The sequence below is a fragment of the Salmo salar genome, chromosome ssa16, assembly GCF_905237065.1.
Source record: "Salmo salar chromosome ssa16, Ssal_v3.1, whole genome shotgun sequence".
NCBI classification, from domain to species: Eukaryota; Metazoa; Chordata; class Actinopteri; order Salmoniformes; family Salmonidae; genus Salmo; species Salmo salar.
In genome coordinates, this window is record NC_059457.1 from 25,108,116 (window position 1) to 25,121,661 (window position 13,546).

At 42.7% G+C, this 13,546-nt stretch overlaps 1 protein-coding gene and 1 non-coding gene across 2 annotated transcripts in view; one reads left to right on the top strand and one right to left on the bottom strand.

Annotated features, from left to right (window-relative positions):
- Positions 1–13,546, bottom strand: part of LOC106573448 (voltage-dependent calcium channel subunit alpha-2/delta-1) — a 159,958-nt gene that overhangs the window by 35,842 nt on the left and 110,570 nt on the right. Inside the window, exons 27-31 of the mRNA XM_045697089.1 lie at positions 6,158–6,261; positions 3,591–3,677; positions 3,346–3,413; positions 3,198–3,236; positions 3,021–3,092 (exon numbers count right to left, since the gene is read on the bottom strand). Coding sequence (XP_045553045.1) covers positions 3,021–3,092; positions 3,198–3,236; positions 3,346–3,413; positions 3,591–3,677; positions 6,158–6,261 — 370 coding nt within the window. The remainder of the gene's footprint in view (positions 1–3,020; positions 3,093–3,197; positions 3,237–3,345; positions 3,414–3,590; positions 3,678–6,157; positions 6,262–13,546) is intronic.
- trnav-uac (transfer RNA valine (anticodon UAC)) lies at positions 12,914–12,987 on the top strand. The gene has a single exon. It is a non-coding gene; the product is annotated as a tRNA-Val (tRNA).

The following is a 13,546-nucleotide window of genomic DNA, read 5'->3' on the forward strand; positions in this document are numbered from 1 at the left end:
CGATATCGTCTATGTGAATGAAGCTTCCACTGTGCTGAAGCCATTGGACATCGTTTTTCATAGTGTATTGAACTTTATTATGGCCGATACACATCATTGCATTTTGTATCAGAAAGTAGGTTTGCCCTCTTTGAAGTCTCGTCTTCTGTAGATCAGAGAAGGGCAACTGGTGACCTTTTGCAGGCCCGCAGATCAAAATCAAAAACTGAAAACATTTTTCCCCTATGGCAAAATGTGTAGAATTGCAGGAAATACAGTGCCTTCAGAAAGTACTCAGACCCCTTGACTTTTTCCAAATTTTGTTACATTACAGCCTTATTCTAAAATGGATTTTAAAAATATTTGAAAAATTCTCTCATAAATTTACACACAATACCCCATAATGACAAAGCAAAAACTGTTTTTTAGAAATGTTTGCTAATTTATTAAAAATAAAAAACAGAAATATCAAATTTACATAAGTTTTCAGACCATTTACTCACATTTGGCAGCGATTACAGCATTGAGTCTTCTTGGGTCTTCTTGAGTCTTCTTGGGTACCTGTATTTGGGGAGTTTCTCCCATTCTTCTCTGCAGATCCTCTCAAGCTCTGTCAGGTTGGATGGGGAGCGTTGAAAGCGCTGAAAAGCTATTTTCAGGTCTCTCCAGAGATGTTTCATCGGTTTCAAGTCCGGGCTCTGGCTGGGCCACTCAAGGACATTCAGAGACTTGTCTCGAAGCCACTCCTGCATTGTCTTGCCTGTGTGCTTAGGGTCGTTGTCCTCTTGGAAGGTGAACTTTGGCCCCAGTCTGAGGTCCTGAGCACTCTGGAGCAGGTTTTTATCAAGGATCTCTCTGTACTTTGCATTTTCTTTACATTTTCCACAGACATGTGCCTCGACATAATCCTGTCTTGGAGCTCTACAGACAATTCCTTCTACCTCATGGCTTGGTTTTGCTCTGACATGCACTGTCAACTGTGGGTCCTTATATAGACAGGTGTGTGTCTTTCCAAATCATGTCCAATCAATTGAATTTACCACAGATGTACTCCAGTCAAGTTGAAGAAACATCTCAAGGATGATCAATGGAAAGGATGCACTGGAGCTCAATTTCGAGTCTCAAAGCAAAGGGTCTGAATACTTAAATACTTATGTCAATAAGGTATTTCTGTTTTTCTAAAAACCTGTTTTCACATTATCATTATGGGTTATTGTGTGTAGATGGCTGAGGAAATGTTTTTATTCAATCAATTTTAGAATAAGGCTGTAATGTAACAAAATATTGAAAAAGTCAAGGGGTCTGAATGCTTTCTGAAGGCACTGTAATCCGTAAAACTGAAACAAGCAAAATTTGGAGAATTGCATGAAATTAGTTCTAAAATTGCAAAATCTTCTCTCCACCCTCCATAGCAAAATGTGAGGTGGGCAGAGGACTCAGTCGGGTTCTCAACTTTTTTATTTCTTTATTGGTACAGTAAGTTAGTCTAGCGGCTAGCTATCCAAATTTGTATTAATTATGGTCAAATAACCGACTGGGGAGCCCCTATTCATTTGTTGGTCACTTTCACTCAGATATCATATAAAAAACTGCAAACATTTCTCCCCACCCTATTGCAAAATGTGTACAATTTAAATATTGCTCAATTTTCTCTCACTCACCCCCATGGCAAAATGTATAGATTTGTAGCAAACTTTCGTTACAACTGTTACATGTTCTCTACGCCGCATGGGAAAATATATAGAGTTTCAGAAAATGTACTCTAAAACAATTGTTTCTCTCTGCTGTCAAGAGGGGGGGGGTCGCTAAAATGTTTGATAGCAAGGTGGGGAAACAATATTTTGCTTAGGGTCCCCAAAAGGCTAGGGCCGGCTCTGACTACATGTATGGATGTGGGCACGCAGACCCGCGAGCCACTGTGGCCCGCTATGATAAAATAACAGATTTTTTTGTGGACCCCACACCCATCAAAGTTGCCCATCCCTGCTATAGATCAATGCATTGCACATTTTTTGTCAATAAAGCCCTCTTGCATAAACTTCCACCATACCTTACTTCATTGTTAAGTTACAAGACAAAGACTCTGGGATGGCTAACCCTGGAGATGCTGTCAATCTACACCGATTTAGGTAAATCTGCTTTTCGTTGGTGGAGTTGGTGCCTCTAGGGCAATTCATGCAGACATTAGAGGGCCTTTTTACTGACGAATGTGTTTGTTTTATTTGATTGTGTTTTGCTTATCGTGTTTGCTTTTCATGTATTGTGTAACTGATGTATATATACTGTAGATACTGTATGAATAATCTAATTGTTGTTTATTGATGTGTTCATGCCGGGCTCATCTGTGAAAGAGACCCACAGTCTTTCGCTGTTAAATAAAGGTTAAATACAATAAAATAAAAAAAGATCGGATGAAGCAGGGATGGAGAGAGGAGCAGGAGAAGAGATCTGGTGGCCAGCCAAACCACAAAAACCTTTTAGCTCTCATTCCAAAAGGAGTGTCTTGGCTTTGGGACTATGGGTTTATGTTCTACAAACTTCAGAATACTGTAGATGCTATGGAGCCATTACCGCTTAGATCTGTGCTTTAAAAACTCTGTTTTGTTTGTTGTCATGCCAAACATGATATGACATTGGTATTAAAGAGTTTTAGAGACGCAAAGGAAATGTCTGTGGAAACAGGCAAGAAAATATTATCTGGCTAGTCAGAGCTAAATACAGATCAGGTCAACACATTTTATAAAGGCTAGTTTCCCTGTCCCAAATTGACCATGTTTTTATTCCAGGACTAGACTTAGTCTAGGTCCGGAAAATCAGACAGACAGACAGACAGACAGACAGACAGACAGACAGACAGACAGACAGACAGACAGACAGACAGACAGACAGACAGACAGACAGACAGACAGACAGACAGACAGACAGACAGACAGACAGACAGACAGACAGACAGACAGACAGACAATAATATTGACCCTGCTCTGGTACGACAAATGTACATGTCTGTGACAGAGTAATCTGATTAGGTGACAGAGACTCACCTGTGTGATATACTCCTCCTGATTGGACATCAGCAGAAAGCCTCCATCATCCAAGATGACACAGTCAACATGCTGCAGAGAGTGAGAGAGAGTGACAGATAGAAAGAGAACATCAGTCAGTATAGAACATTATCAACATTTCAAAAGATTTTCCATGAGTGAGATAGTCCATTGTACCTTATCATTCTTCAGACAGCCACAGATTTCATCCTTGCACTGCAAACGCCATCAAAGCACACACCATCATGAATGAATGGTCACAACTTTAGCAAACACAATGGGATGTGAATAAGAAATCCTAAACTAAAGAAAGTGTTTCTCTTACGTTGACTTTAATGGTGGCGTTCATGAAGCTGTTCATCCAGGCAGAGACGTTCAGTTTCACTCCCACCACTACAGGACATTGAAACAACAAAAAGGATATTCAGAAACATGTTATTGAATAATCCTGTACAGAAGGAGCTATGGATGTTTCATCTTATTCTCTAGGCTGTCAGTTTTAATTCAGAAGTACCCAATACAACAACTAAGCACCCAGCTAAGGAAATGTGGACGGTTCTGTCCACTCACCCGCTGGTTTGAGGTTGACTCTGTCTATGTTGAGATCTACAGCCTTGCTCACCAGAATACCTGACTCATAGCCTGACTCCCTGCTCTCTGCAGCAGAGAGAGAAGGAGGGAGAGTGAGGGGGAGCAGAGGTAAGAGTGTCAACACATTCACATGTAGTGACACTTGCATGACAATGACAGTGACAGTAATTGTGTGAGGCTTTAAAAACCCATTTGGTGGAAATCATGTTTCATGAAATAACAAATATGATAAAATATATCATATTTCTTTGTTTGGTCTCATTTAAGTGGGTAAATGGTCATGTGTCTGTGGCAGTGCAGTAGGAGCACATACAGTACAGCTGTAGATAGAATACAAATGGAATAGTCCCAAAAGTGCAAACACCGGCCTACCCTGTATGTGAGGCTAAACGAAGCACACCAAAAGTATTAGAAAGTAATTGGCCTAGGTCACTGATTGGGACCCCAGGAATGCTAACGTGACCATAAAGATATTTGACTCTGCATGTTAGCAGAGAAAGATCTATCATGGGTCAACTCTCCCCACTCCTGGAATGGTGTCATAGTGTTCTTCAGCTCTCTATTGAGTAAACCCTACTCTAGTCTACTGGATCTACTCACATACTGCTGTTTGACCTGGAATGAATAAATAAATACAGTTGAAGTCGGAAGTTTACATAGACTTAGGTTGGAGTCATTAAAACTCGTTTTTCAACCACTCCACAAATTTCTTGTTAACAAACTATGGTTTGGCAAGTCGGTTAGGACATCTACTTTGTCCATGACACAAGTAATTTTTCCAACAATTGTTTACAGACAGATTATTTCACTTATAAATCACTGTATCACAATTCCAGTGGGTCAGAAGTTTACATACACTAAGTTGACTGTGCCTTTAAACAGCTTAGAAAATGCCAGAAAATGTCATGGCTTTAAAATCAAAAGGCTAATTGACATCATTTGAGTCAATTGGAGGTGTACCTGTGGATGTATTTCAAGGCCTACCTTCAAACTCAGTGCCTCTTTGCTTGACATCATGGGAAAATCAAAACAAATCAGCCAAGACCTCAGAAAAACAATTGTAGACCGCCACAAGTCTGGTTCATCCTTGGGAGCAATTTCCAAACACCTGAAGGAACCACGTTCATCTGTACAAACAATAGTACGCAAGAATCAACACCATGGGACCACGCAGCCGTCATACCGCTCAGGAAGGAGGCGCGTTCTGTCTCCTAGAGTTGAACGTACTTTGGGGTGAAAAGTGCAAATCAATCCCAGAAAAACAGCAAAGGACCTTGTGAAGATGCTGGAGGAAACAGGTACAAAAGTATCTATATCCACAGTAAATCGAGTCCTATATCGACATAACCTGAAAGCCCGCTCAGCAAGGAAGAAGCCACTGCTCCACAACCACCATAAAAAAGCCAGACTATGGTTTGCAACTGCACATGGGGACAAAGATCGTACTTTTTGGACAAATGTCCTCTGGTCTGATGAAACAAAAATAGAACTGTTTGGCAATAATGAGCATCATTTTCTTTGGAGGAAAAAGGGGGAGGCTTGCAAGCCAAAGAACACCATCCCAACTGTGAAGCACGGGGGTGGCAGCTTCATGTTGTGAGGGTGCTTTGCTACAGGAAGGACTGGTGCACTTCACAAAATAGATGGCATCATGAGGGCGGAACATTATGTGGATATATTGAAGCAACATCTCCAGAAATTAAAGCTTAGTCGCAAATGGGTCTTCCAAATGGACAATGATCACAAGCATACTTCCAAAGTTGTGGCAAAATGGCTTAAGGACAACAAAGTTAAGGTATTGGAGTGGCCATCACAAAGCCCTGACCTCAATCCAATAGAAAACGTGTGGGTAAAATCTTGTGCGAGCAAGGAGGCCTACAAACCTGACTCAGTTACACCAGCTCTGTCAGGAGGAATGGGCCAAAATTCACCCAACATATTGTGGGAAGCTTGTGGAAGACTACCTGAAGCGTTTGACCAAGTTAAACAATTTAAAGGCAATGCTAGCAAATACTAATTGAGTGTATGTAAACTTCTGACCCACTGGGAATGTGATGAAAGAAATAAAAGCTGAAATAAATATTATTCTGACATTTCACTTTCTTAAAATTAAGTGGTGATCCTAACTGACCTAAGACAGGGTATTTTTACTAGGATTAAATGTCAGCAATTGTGAAAAACTGAATTTAATGTATTTTGCTAAGGTGTATGTAAACTTCTGACAACTGTAGATTGCTGCAATACCACAGGGACATATAGAGAAGGGGAGTGGAAAATACCAGAGAGCATTAGATACAGAAGTACGTTAAAATAGTGAGTAGAGAGAGTGAGAGAGAGGGAAGAGAAAGGGGTCGGACAGAAGAGGGGGGTAGATAGAGAGATGAGAGGGAGCAGCATAGAAAGGAAGTAAAGATAGAGGGGGACTAGAAGGCCTCTCTTCTCTTACAATATACAGTAGAGCAGGCCATCAGGGATTTTCTGGAAGACCACACCGAAGAGAGGATCCGTGTGTGTGTGTGTGTGTGTTTCGTTGTGTGTTAACATACTGTTGAAATATGGAGCAGTGAAAATATAGATGTCGTTATCCAGAGTCCTCTTGTAGAAACTTGAGTCATAGGTCTCGGCATTCTCTGTCCACTCCTCCCCAGCACTGAAACACACACGCACGTGCACACATACAGAACTTTTTAAGATACAGATGTCTGAAAGATTTATTCAACTGTAAGGCCAAACTTTGATAAATATAACAGTCACACCCAAAGCACAACACATGGGAAAAATGGAATAGAATTGGCCCAGAGATAAAGAAAAAAATATGTATGTTTTATATAAAAATATTTCAATGTTTTTTTCTGTGATTAACTGCTGTACTCTAACAATCACCAAGGCAGAGAGAAAGAAAGAGAGAGAGAGGGAGGGAGAGGAGAGAGAGAGGGGGGAGGGAAAGTGAGTGGAGGGAAGGAGGGATAGACAGAGTCCATATTTACTGAGTATGTCTCCAGTGTATGTGTGGATGGGAATCATGTTCTGGTGATTTAGGAGGACTAACTGTCCATGCAATGTGAAGAAAGCCAGCTGAACAAGTTGGGGAGTAAAACAGTATCATATCCACCATATCCAAAACACTGTACCCTTTAAAATGGCTTTGTGCTTTAGCCAACTCCTATCTGTGACTCGTTTCAGGAAACTAGGCATATGTCGTGCATCACTACTTCACAGAGAGGCATTTTACAAATAGATTTTTTATCAAAATGCATTTTTTTGTTAGAAATGACTTCTGGAACATGTGAACTATGCCCTAATAATAAACTCGTATGCCAACTGTAAATACAAAAAATATAAAATAATTACAAGCATAGTAGGTTTAGCCACAGGAAAAGACAGGAACGTTCCCGCTAGTCATGATTGGCTGAGATAATGGATGGCTGGATGTGCCGAGAGATAAGTTCGGATTAGTCGTCGATGGAGCACGCTTCTGTCTATAACATGCTCAGTATGTACAGTGGGGGAAAAAAGTATTTGATCCCCTGCTGATTTTGTACGTTTGCCCACTGACAAAGAAAGGATCAGTCTATAATTTTAATGGTAAGTTTATTTGAACAGTGAGAGACAGAATAACAACAAAAATATCCAGAAAAACGCATGTCAAAAATGTTATAAATTGAATTGCATTTTAATGAGGGAAATAAGTATTTGACCCCCTCTCAATCAGAAAGATTTCTGGCTCCCAGGTGTCTTTTATACAGGTAACAAGCTGAGATTAGGAGCACACTCTTAAAGTAGGAGCACACTCTTAAAGAGAGTGCTCCTAACCGCAGCTTGTTACCTGTAAAAAAAGACACCTGTCCACAGAAGCAATCAATCAATCAGATTCCAAAATCTCCAACATGGCCAAGACCAAAGAGCTCTCCAAGGACGTCAGGGACAAGATTGTAGACCTACACAAGGCTGGAATGGGCTACAAGACCATCGCCAAGCAGCTTGGTGAGAAGGTGACAACATTTGCTACGATTATTCGCAATAGCAAGAAACACAAAAGAACTGTCAATATCCCTCGGCCTGGGGCTCCATGAAAGATCTCACCTCGTGGAGTTGCAATGATCATGAGAACGGTGAGGAATCAGCCCAGAACTACATGGGAGGATCTTGTCAATGATCTCAAGGCAGCTGGGACCATAGTCACCAAGAAAACAATTGGTAACACACTACGCTGTGAAGGACTGAAATCCTGCAGCGCCCGCAAGGTCCCCCTGCTCAAGAATACATATACATGCCCATCTGAATTTTGCCAATGAACATCTGAATGACTCAGAGGACAACTGGTGAAAGTGTTGTGGTCAGATGAGACCAACATGGAGCTTTTTGACATCAACTCAACTCGCCGTGTTTGGAGGAGGAGGAATGCTGCCTATGACCCCAAGAACACCATCTCCACCGTCAAACATGGAGGTGGAAACATTATGCTTTGGGTGTGTTTTTCTGCTAAGGGGACAGGACAACTTCACCGCATCAAAGGGACGATGGACGGGGCCATGTACCGTCAAATCTTGGGTGACAACCTCTTTCCCTCAGCCAGGGCATTGAAAATGGGTCGTGGATGGGTATTCCAGCATGACAATGACCCAAAACACACGGCCAAGGCAACAAAGGAGTGGCTCAAGAAGAAGCACATTAACCTGTTGGTTGTAGGGGGCAGTATTTACACGGCCGGATAAAAAACGTACCTGATTTAATCTGGTTATTACTACTGCCCAGAAACTAGAATATGCATATAATTATTGGCTTTGGATAGAAAACACCCTAAAGTTTCTAAAACTGTTTGAATGGTGTCTGTGAGTATAACAGAACTCATTTGGCAGGCAAAAACCTGAGAAGATTCTGTACAGGAAGTGCCCTCTCTGACCATTCCTTGAGCTTCTTGACTCTGTTTATTGAAGACTGAGGATCTTTGCTGTAACATGACACTTCCTACAGCTCCCATAGGCTCTCAGAAGGCGGGAAAAAGCTGAATGATGTAATTCCAGCCACTGGCTGAAAAACATTAGCGCTTTTGGCAAGTGCTCTATCAGAGGACAATGGGCTGAGGCGCGTGCACGAGTCGACCCCATGTTTTATTTTCTTTCGTCTTTGAACCTAAACACGCTTTCCCGGTCGGAATATTATCGCTTTTTTACGAGAAAAATGGCATAAAAATTGATTTTAAACAGCGGTTGACATGCTTCGAAGTACGGTAATGGAATATTTAGAATTTTTTTGTCACGAAATGCGTCGTGCGCGTCACCCTTCTTTACCATTCGGATAGTGTCTTGAACGCACAAACAAAACAGAGGATATTTGGATATAACTATGGATTATTTTGAACCAAACCAACATTTGTTATTGAAGTAGAAGTCCTGGGAGTGCATTCTGACGAAGACAGCAAAGGTAATAACATTTTTCTTATAGTAAATCTGATTTAGGTGAGTGCTAAACTTGGTGGGTGTCTAAATAGCTAGCCCTGTGATGCCGGGCTATCTACTGAGAATATTGCAAAATGTGCTTTCACCGAAAAGCTATTTTAAAATCGGACATAGCGAGTGCATAGAGGAGTTATGTATCTATAATTCTTAAAATAATTGTTATGTTTTTTGTGAACGTTTATCGTGAGTAATTTAGTAAATTCACCGGAAGTTTGCAGGGGGTATGCTAGTTCTGAACGTCACATGCTAATGTAAAAAGCTGGTTTTTGATATAAATATGAACTTGATTGAACAAAACATGCATGTATTGTATAACATAATGTCCTAGGCGTGTCATCTGATGAAGATCATCAAAGGTTAGTGCTGCATTTAGCTGTGGTTTGGGTTTATGTGACATTATATGCTAGCTTGAAAAATGGGTGTCTGATTATTTCTGGCTGGGTACTCTGCTGACATAATCTAATGTTTTGCTTTCGTTGTAAAGCCTTTTTGAAATCGGACAGTGTGGTTAGATTAACAAGAGTCTTGTCTTTAAAATGGTGTAAAATAGTCATATGTTTGAGAAATTGAAGTAATAGCATTTCTAAGGTATTTCAATAACGCGCCACGGGATTCAACTGGCTGTTGAGTAGGTGGGACGATTTCGTCCCGCCGACCCTAGAGAGGTTAAGGTCCTGGAGTGGCCTAGCCAGTCTCCAGACCTTAATCCCAGAGAAAATCTGTGGAGGGAGCTGAAGGTTCGAGTTGCCAAACGTCAGCCTCGAAACCTTAATAACTTGGAGAAGATCTGCAAAGAGGAGTGGGACAAAATCCCTCCTGAGATGTGTGCAAACCTGGTGGCCAACTACAAGAAACGTCTGACCTCTGTGATTGCCAACAAGGGTTTTGCCACCAAGTACTAAGTCATGTTTTGCAGAGGGGTCAAATACTTATTTCCTTCATTAAAATGCAAATCCTTTTATAACATTTTTGACGTGCGTTTTCTGGATTTTTTTGTTGTTATTCTGTCTCTGCTCTCACCACTGGTGACCCCCAGGGCTCTGTTCTTGGCCCACTCCTATTCTCGCTATACACCAAGTCACTTGGCTCTGTCATATCCTCACATGGTCTCTCATATCATTGCTATGCAGATGACACACAATTAATCTTCTCCTTTCCCCCTTCTGACAACCAGGTGGCGAATCGCATCTCTGCAGGTCTGGCAGACATATCAGTGTGGATGACGGATCACCACCTCAAGCTGAACCTCGGCAAGACGGAGCTGCTCTTCCTCCCGGGGAAGGACTGCCCGTTCCATGATCTCGCCATCACGGTTAACAACTCCCTTGTGTCCTCCTCCCAGAGTGCTAAGAGCCTTGGCGTGACCCTGGACAACACCCTGTCGTTCTCCACCAACATCAAGGCGGTGACCCGATCCTGTAGGTTCATGCTCTACAACATTCGCAGAGTACGACCCTGCCTCACACAGGAAGCGGCGCAGGTCCTAATCCAGGCACTTGTCATCTCCCGTCTGGATTATTGCAACTCGCTGTTGGCTGGGCTCCCTGCCTGTGCCATTAAACCCCTACAACTCATCCAGAACGCCGCAGCCCGTCTGGTGTTCAACCTTCCCAAGTTCTCTCACGTCACCCCGCTCCTCCGCTCTCTCCACTGGCTTCCAGTCGAAGCTCGCATCCGCTACAAGACCATGGTGCTTGCCTACGGAGCTGTGAGGGGAACGGCACCCCCGTACCTTCAGGCTCTGATCAGGCCCTACACCCAAACAAGGGCACTCCGTTCATCCACCTCTGGCCTGCTCGCCTCCCTACCTCTGAGGAAGCACAGTTCCCGCTCAGCCCAGTCAAAACTGTTCGCTGCTCTGGCACCCCAATGGTGGAACAAGCTCCCTCACGACGCCAGGACAGCGGAGTCAATCACCACCTTCCGGAGACACCTGAAACCCCACCTCTTCAAGGAATACCTGGGATAGGATAAAGTAATCCTTCTAACCCCCCCCTTAAAAGATTTAGATGCACTTTTGTAAAGTGGTTGTTCCACTGGATATTATAAGGTGAATGCACCAATTTGTAAGTCGCTCTGGATAAGAGCGTCTGCTAAATGACTTAAATGTAAATGTAAATGTCTCTCACTGTTCAAATAAACCTACTATTAAAATTATAGACTGATCATTTCTTTGTAAGTGGGCAAACGTACAAAATCAGCAGGGGATCAAATACTTTTTCCCCCACTGTATAGGTAATCCTTTCTAACCCATTTTTTTGGAAAGATATCACAAAGAACTGCAAAAGTGTTCCTCTCCACTTTCTGAAGGACCGAGTTTTGAAATCAGTGGAGTGCCCTGTGGAAGCAGAGTATGATTGCTAAGGAGATGGAGAAAATTCTGGCGTTTGATTGCAAATATGTGGAAGGAGTTGAACGTAGAACACACAGAAGGCTGTTATAAAGGATCACGATGGCACCAGAGGGGAGGGCTGCCGTCTTATTGGCTCTCAACGAACCATGCTATTTTGTTAGTTTTTTTCGTTGTTCGTAACTTCTTTTGCACATAATGTTGCTGCTACAGTCTCTTATGACCGAAAACAGCTTCTGGACATCAGAACTGCAATTGCTCACCTCAAACTGGATGAAGAGTTCTTCAATGAGTCATACAGGAGGGATATACTACTACAGATACCTGACCAGGCCCAGATCCCCGTGATTCGCTGGAGAAAGAAATTGAGATTTTGTGGGAAAAGATCCAGGTGCCATGTGAGGATCAGTGGCTAATCTGCCCTTGCCTTCGGTCCTGCTAGCTTATGTTCAATAGCTGGAAAATAAATTGGACAAGCTGAAAGCACGTATATCCTACCAACGGGACATTAAAAACTGTAATATCTTATGTTTCACCGAGTCATGGCTGAATGACAACATTAAGAGCATACAGCTGGCGAGTTATACACTCCATTGGCAGGACAGAACAGCAGCATCTTGTAAGACATGGGGCTTGGGCCTATGCATATATGTGAACAACAGCTGGTGCACGATATCTAAGGAAGTCTCGAGGTTTTGCTCGCCTGAGGCAGAGTATCTCATGATAAGCTGTAGACCACACTATCTACCTAGAGAGTTTTCATCTGTACTTTTCATAGCTGTCTACATACCACGATAGACCGATGCTAGCATTAAACCTCGCTCAATGAGCTGTATACCGCCATAAGCAAACAGGAAAACACTCATCCAGAAGCAGCGCTCCTAGTGGCCGCGGACTTTAATGCAGGGAAACTTAAATCAGTTTTACCTCATTTCTATCAGCATGTTAAATGTGCATCCAGAGAAAACAAAAATTCTAGACCATCTTTACTCCAATCACAGAGACGGGTACAAAGCTGTCCCTCGCCCTCCATTTGGAAAATCTGACCATAATTCTATCCTCCTGATTCCTGCTTAGAGGCAAAAATGAAAGCAGGAAGCACCAGTGACTCGGTCTATAAAAAAGTGGTCAGATGAAGCAGATGCTAAACTATAGGACTGCTTTGCTAGCACAGACTGGAATATATTCCGGAATTTTTCCGTTGGCATTGAGGAGTACACCACATCAGTCACTGGCTTTATCAATAAGTGCATCGAGGACGTCACCCCCACAGTGACTGTATGTACCCCAACCAGAAGCCATGGAATACAGGCAACATTCGACACTGAGCTAAAGGGTAGAGCTGTCGCTTTCAAGGAGTGGGACTCTAACCCGGAAATCCCGCTATGCCCCACGATGAACCGTCAAACAGGCAAAGCATCAATACAGGACTAAGATTGACTCATACTACACTGGCTCAGATGCTCGTCGGTTGTGGCAGGGCTTGCAAACTAGTCCCGTATAGCTCAGTTGGTAGAGCATGGTGTTTACAACACCAGGGTTGTGGGTTCGATTCCCACGGGGGACCAGTATGGAGAAAACAATTTATGAAATGTATGCAGTCGCTCTGGATAAGAGTGTCTGCCAAATGACTAAAATGTAAAAATGTAAAATTACTACAAAGGGAAGCACAGCTGAGAGCTGCCCAGTGACACAAGCCTACCAGATGAGCTAAATAACTTCTACGCTCGCTTTGAGGCAAGTAACACTGAAACATGCATGAGAGCATCAGCTGTTCCGGACGACTGTGTGATAACACTCTCCTCAGCCGATGTGAGTAAGACTTTCAAACAGGTCAATATTCACAAGGCCTCAGGGCCAGATGGATTACCAAAACATGTACTGTGAGAATGCGCTGACCAACTGGCAAGTGTCTTCACTGACATTTTCAACCTCTCCCTGTCTGAGTCTGTAATACTAAACATGTTTCAAGCAGACCACCATAGTCCTTGTGCACAAGAACACTAAGGTAACCTGCCTAAATGACTACTGACCCGTAGCACTCACGTCTGTAGCCATGAAGTGCTTTGAAAGGCTGGTCATGGCTCACATCAACACCAATATCCCAGAAACCCCAGACCCACTCC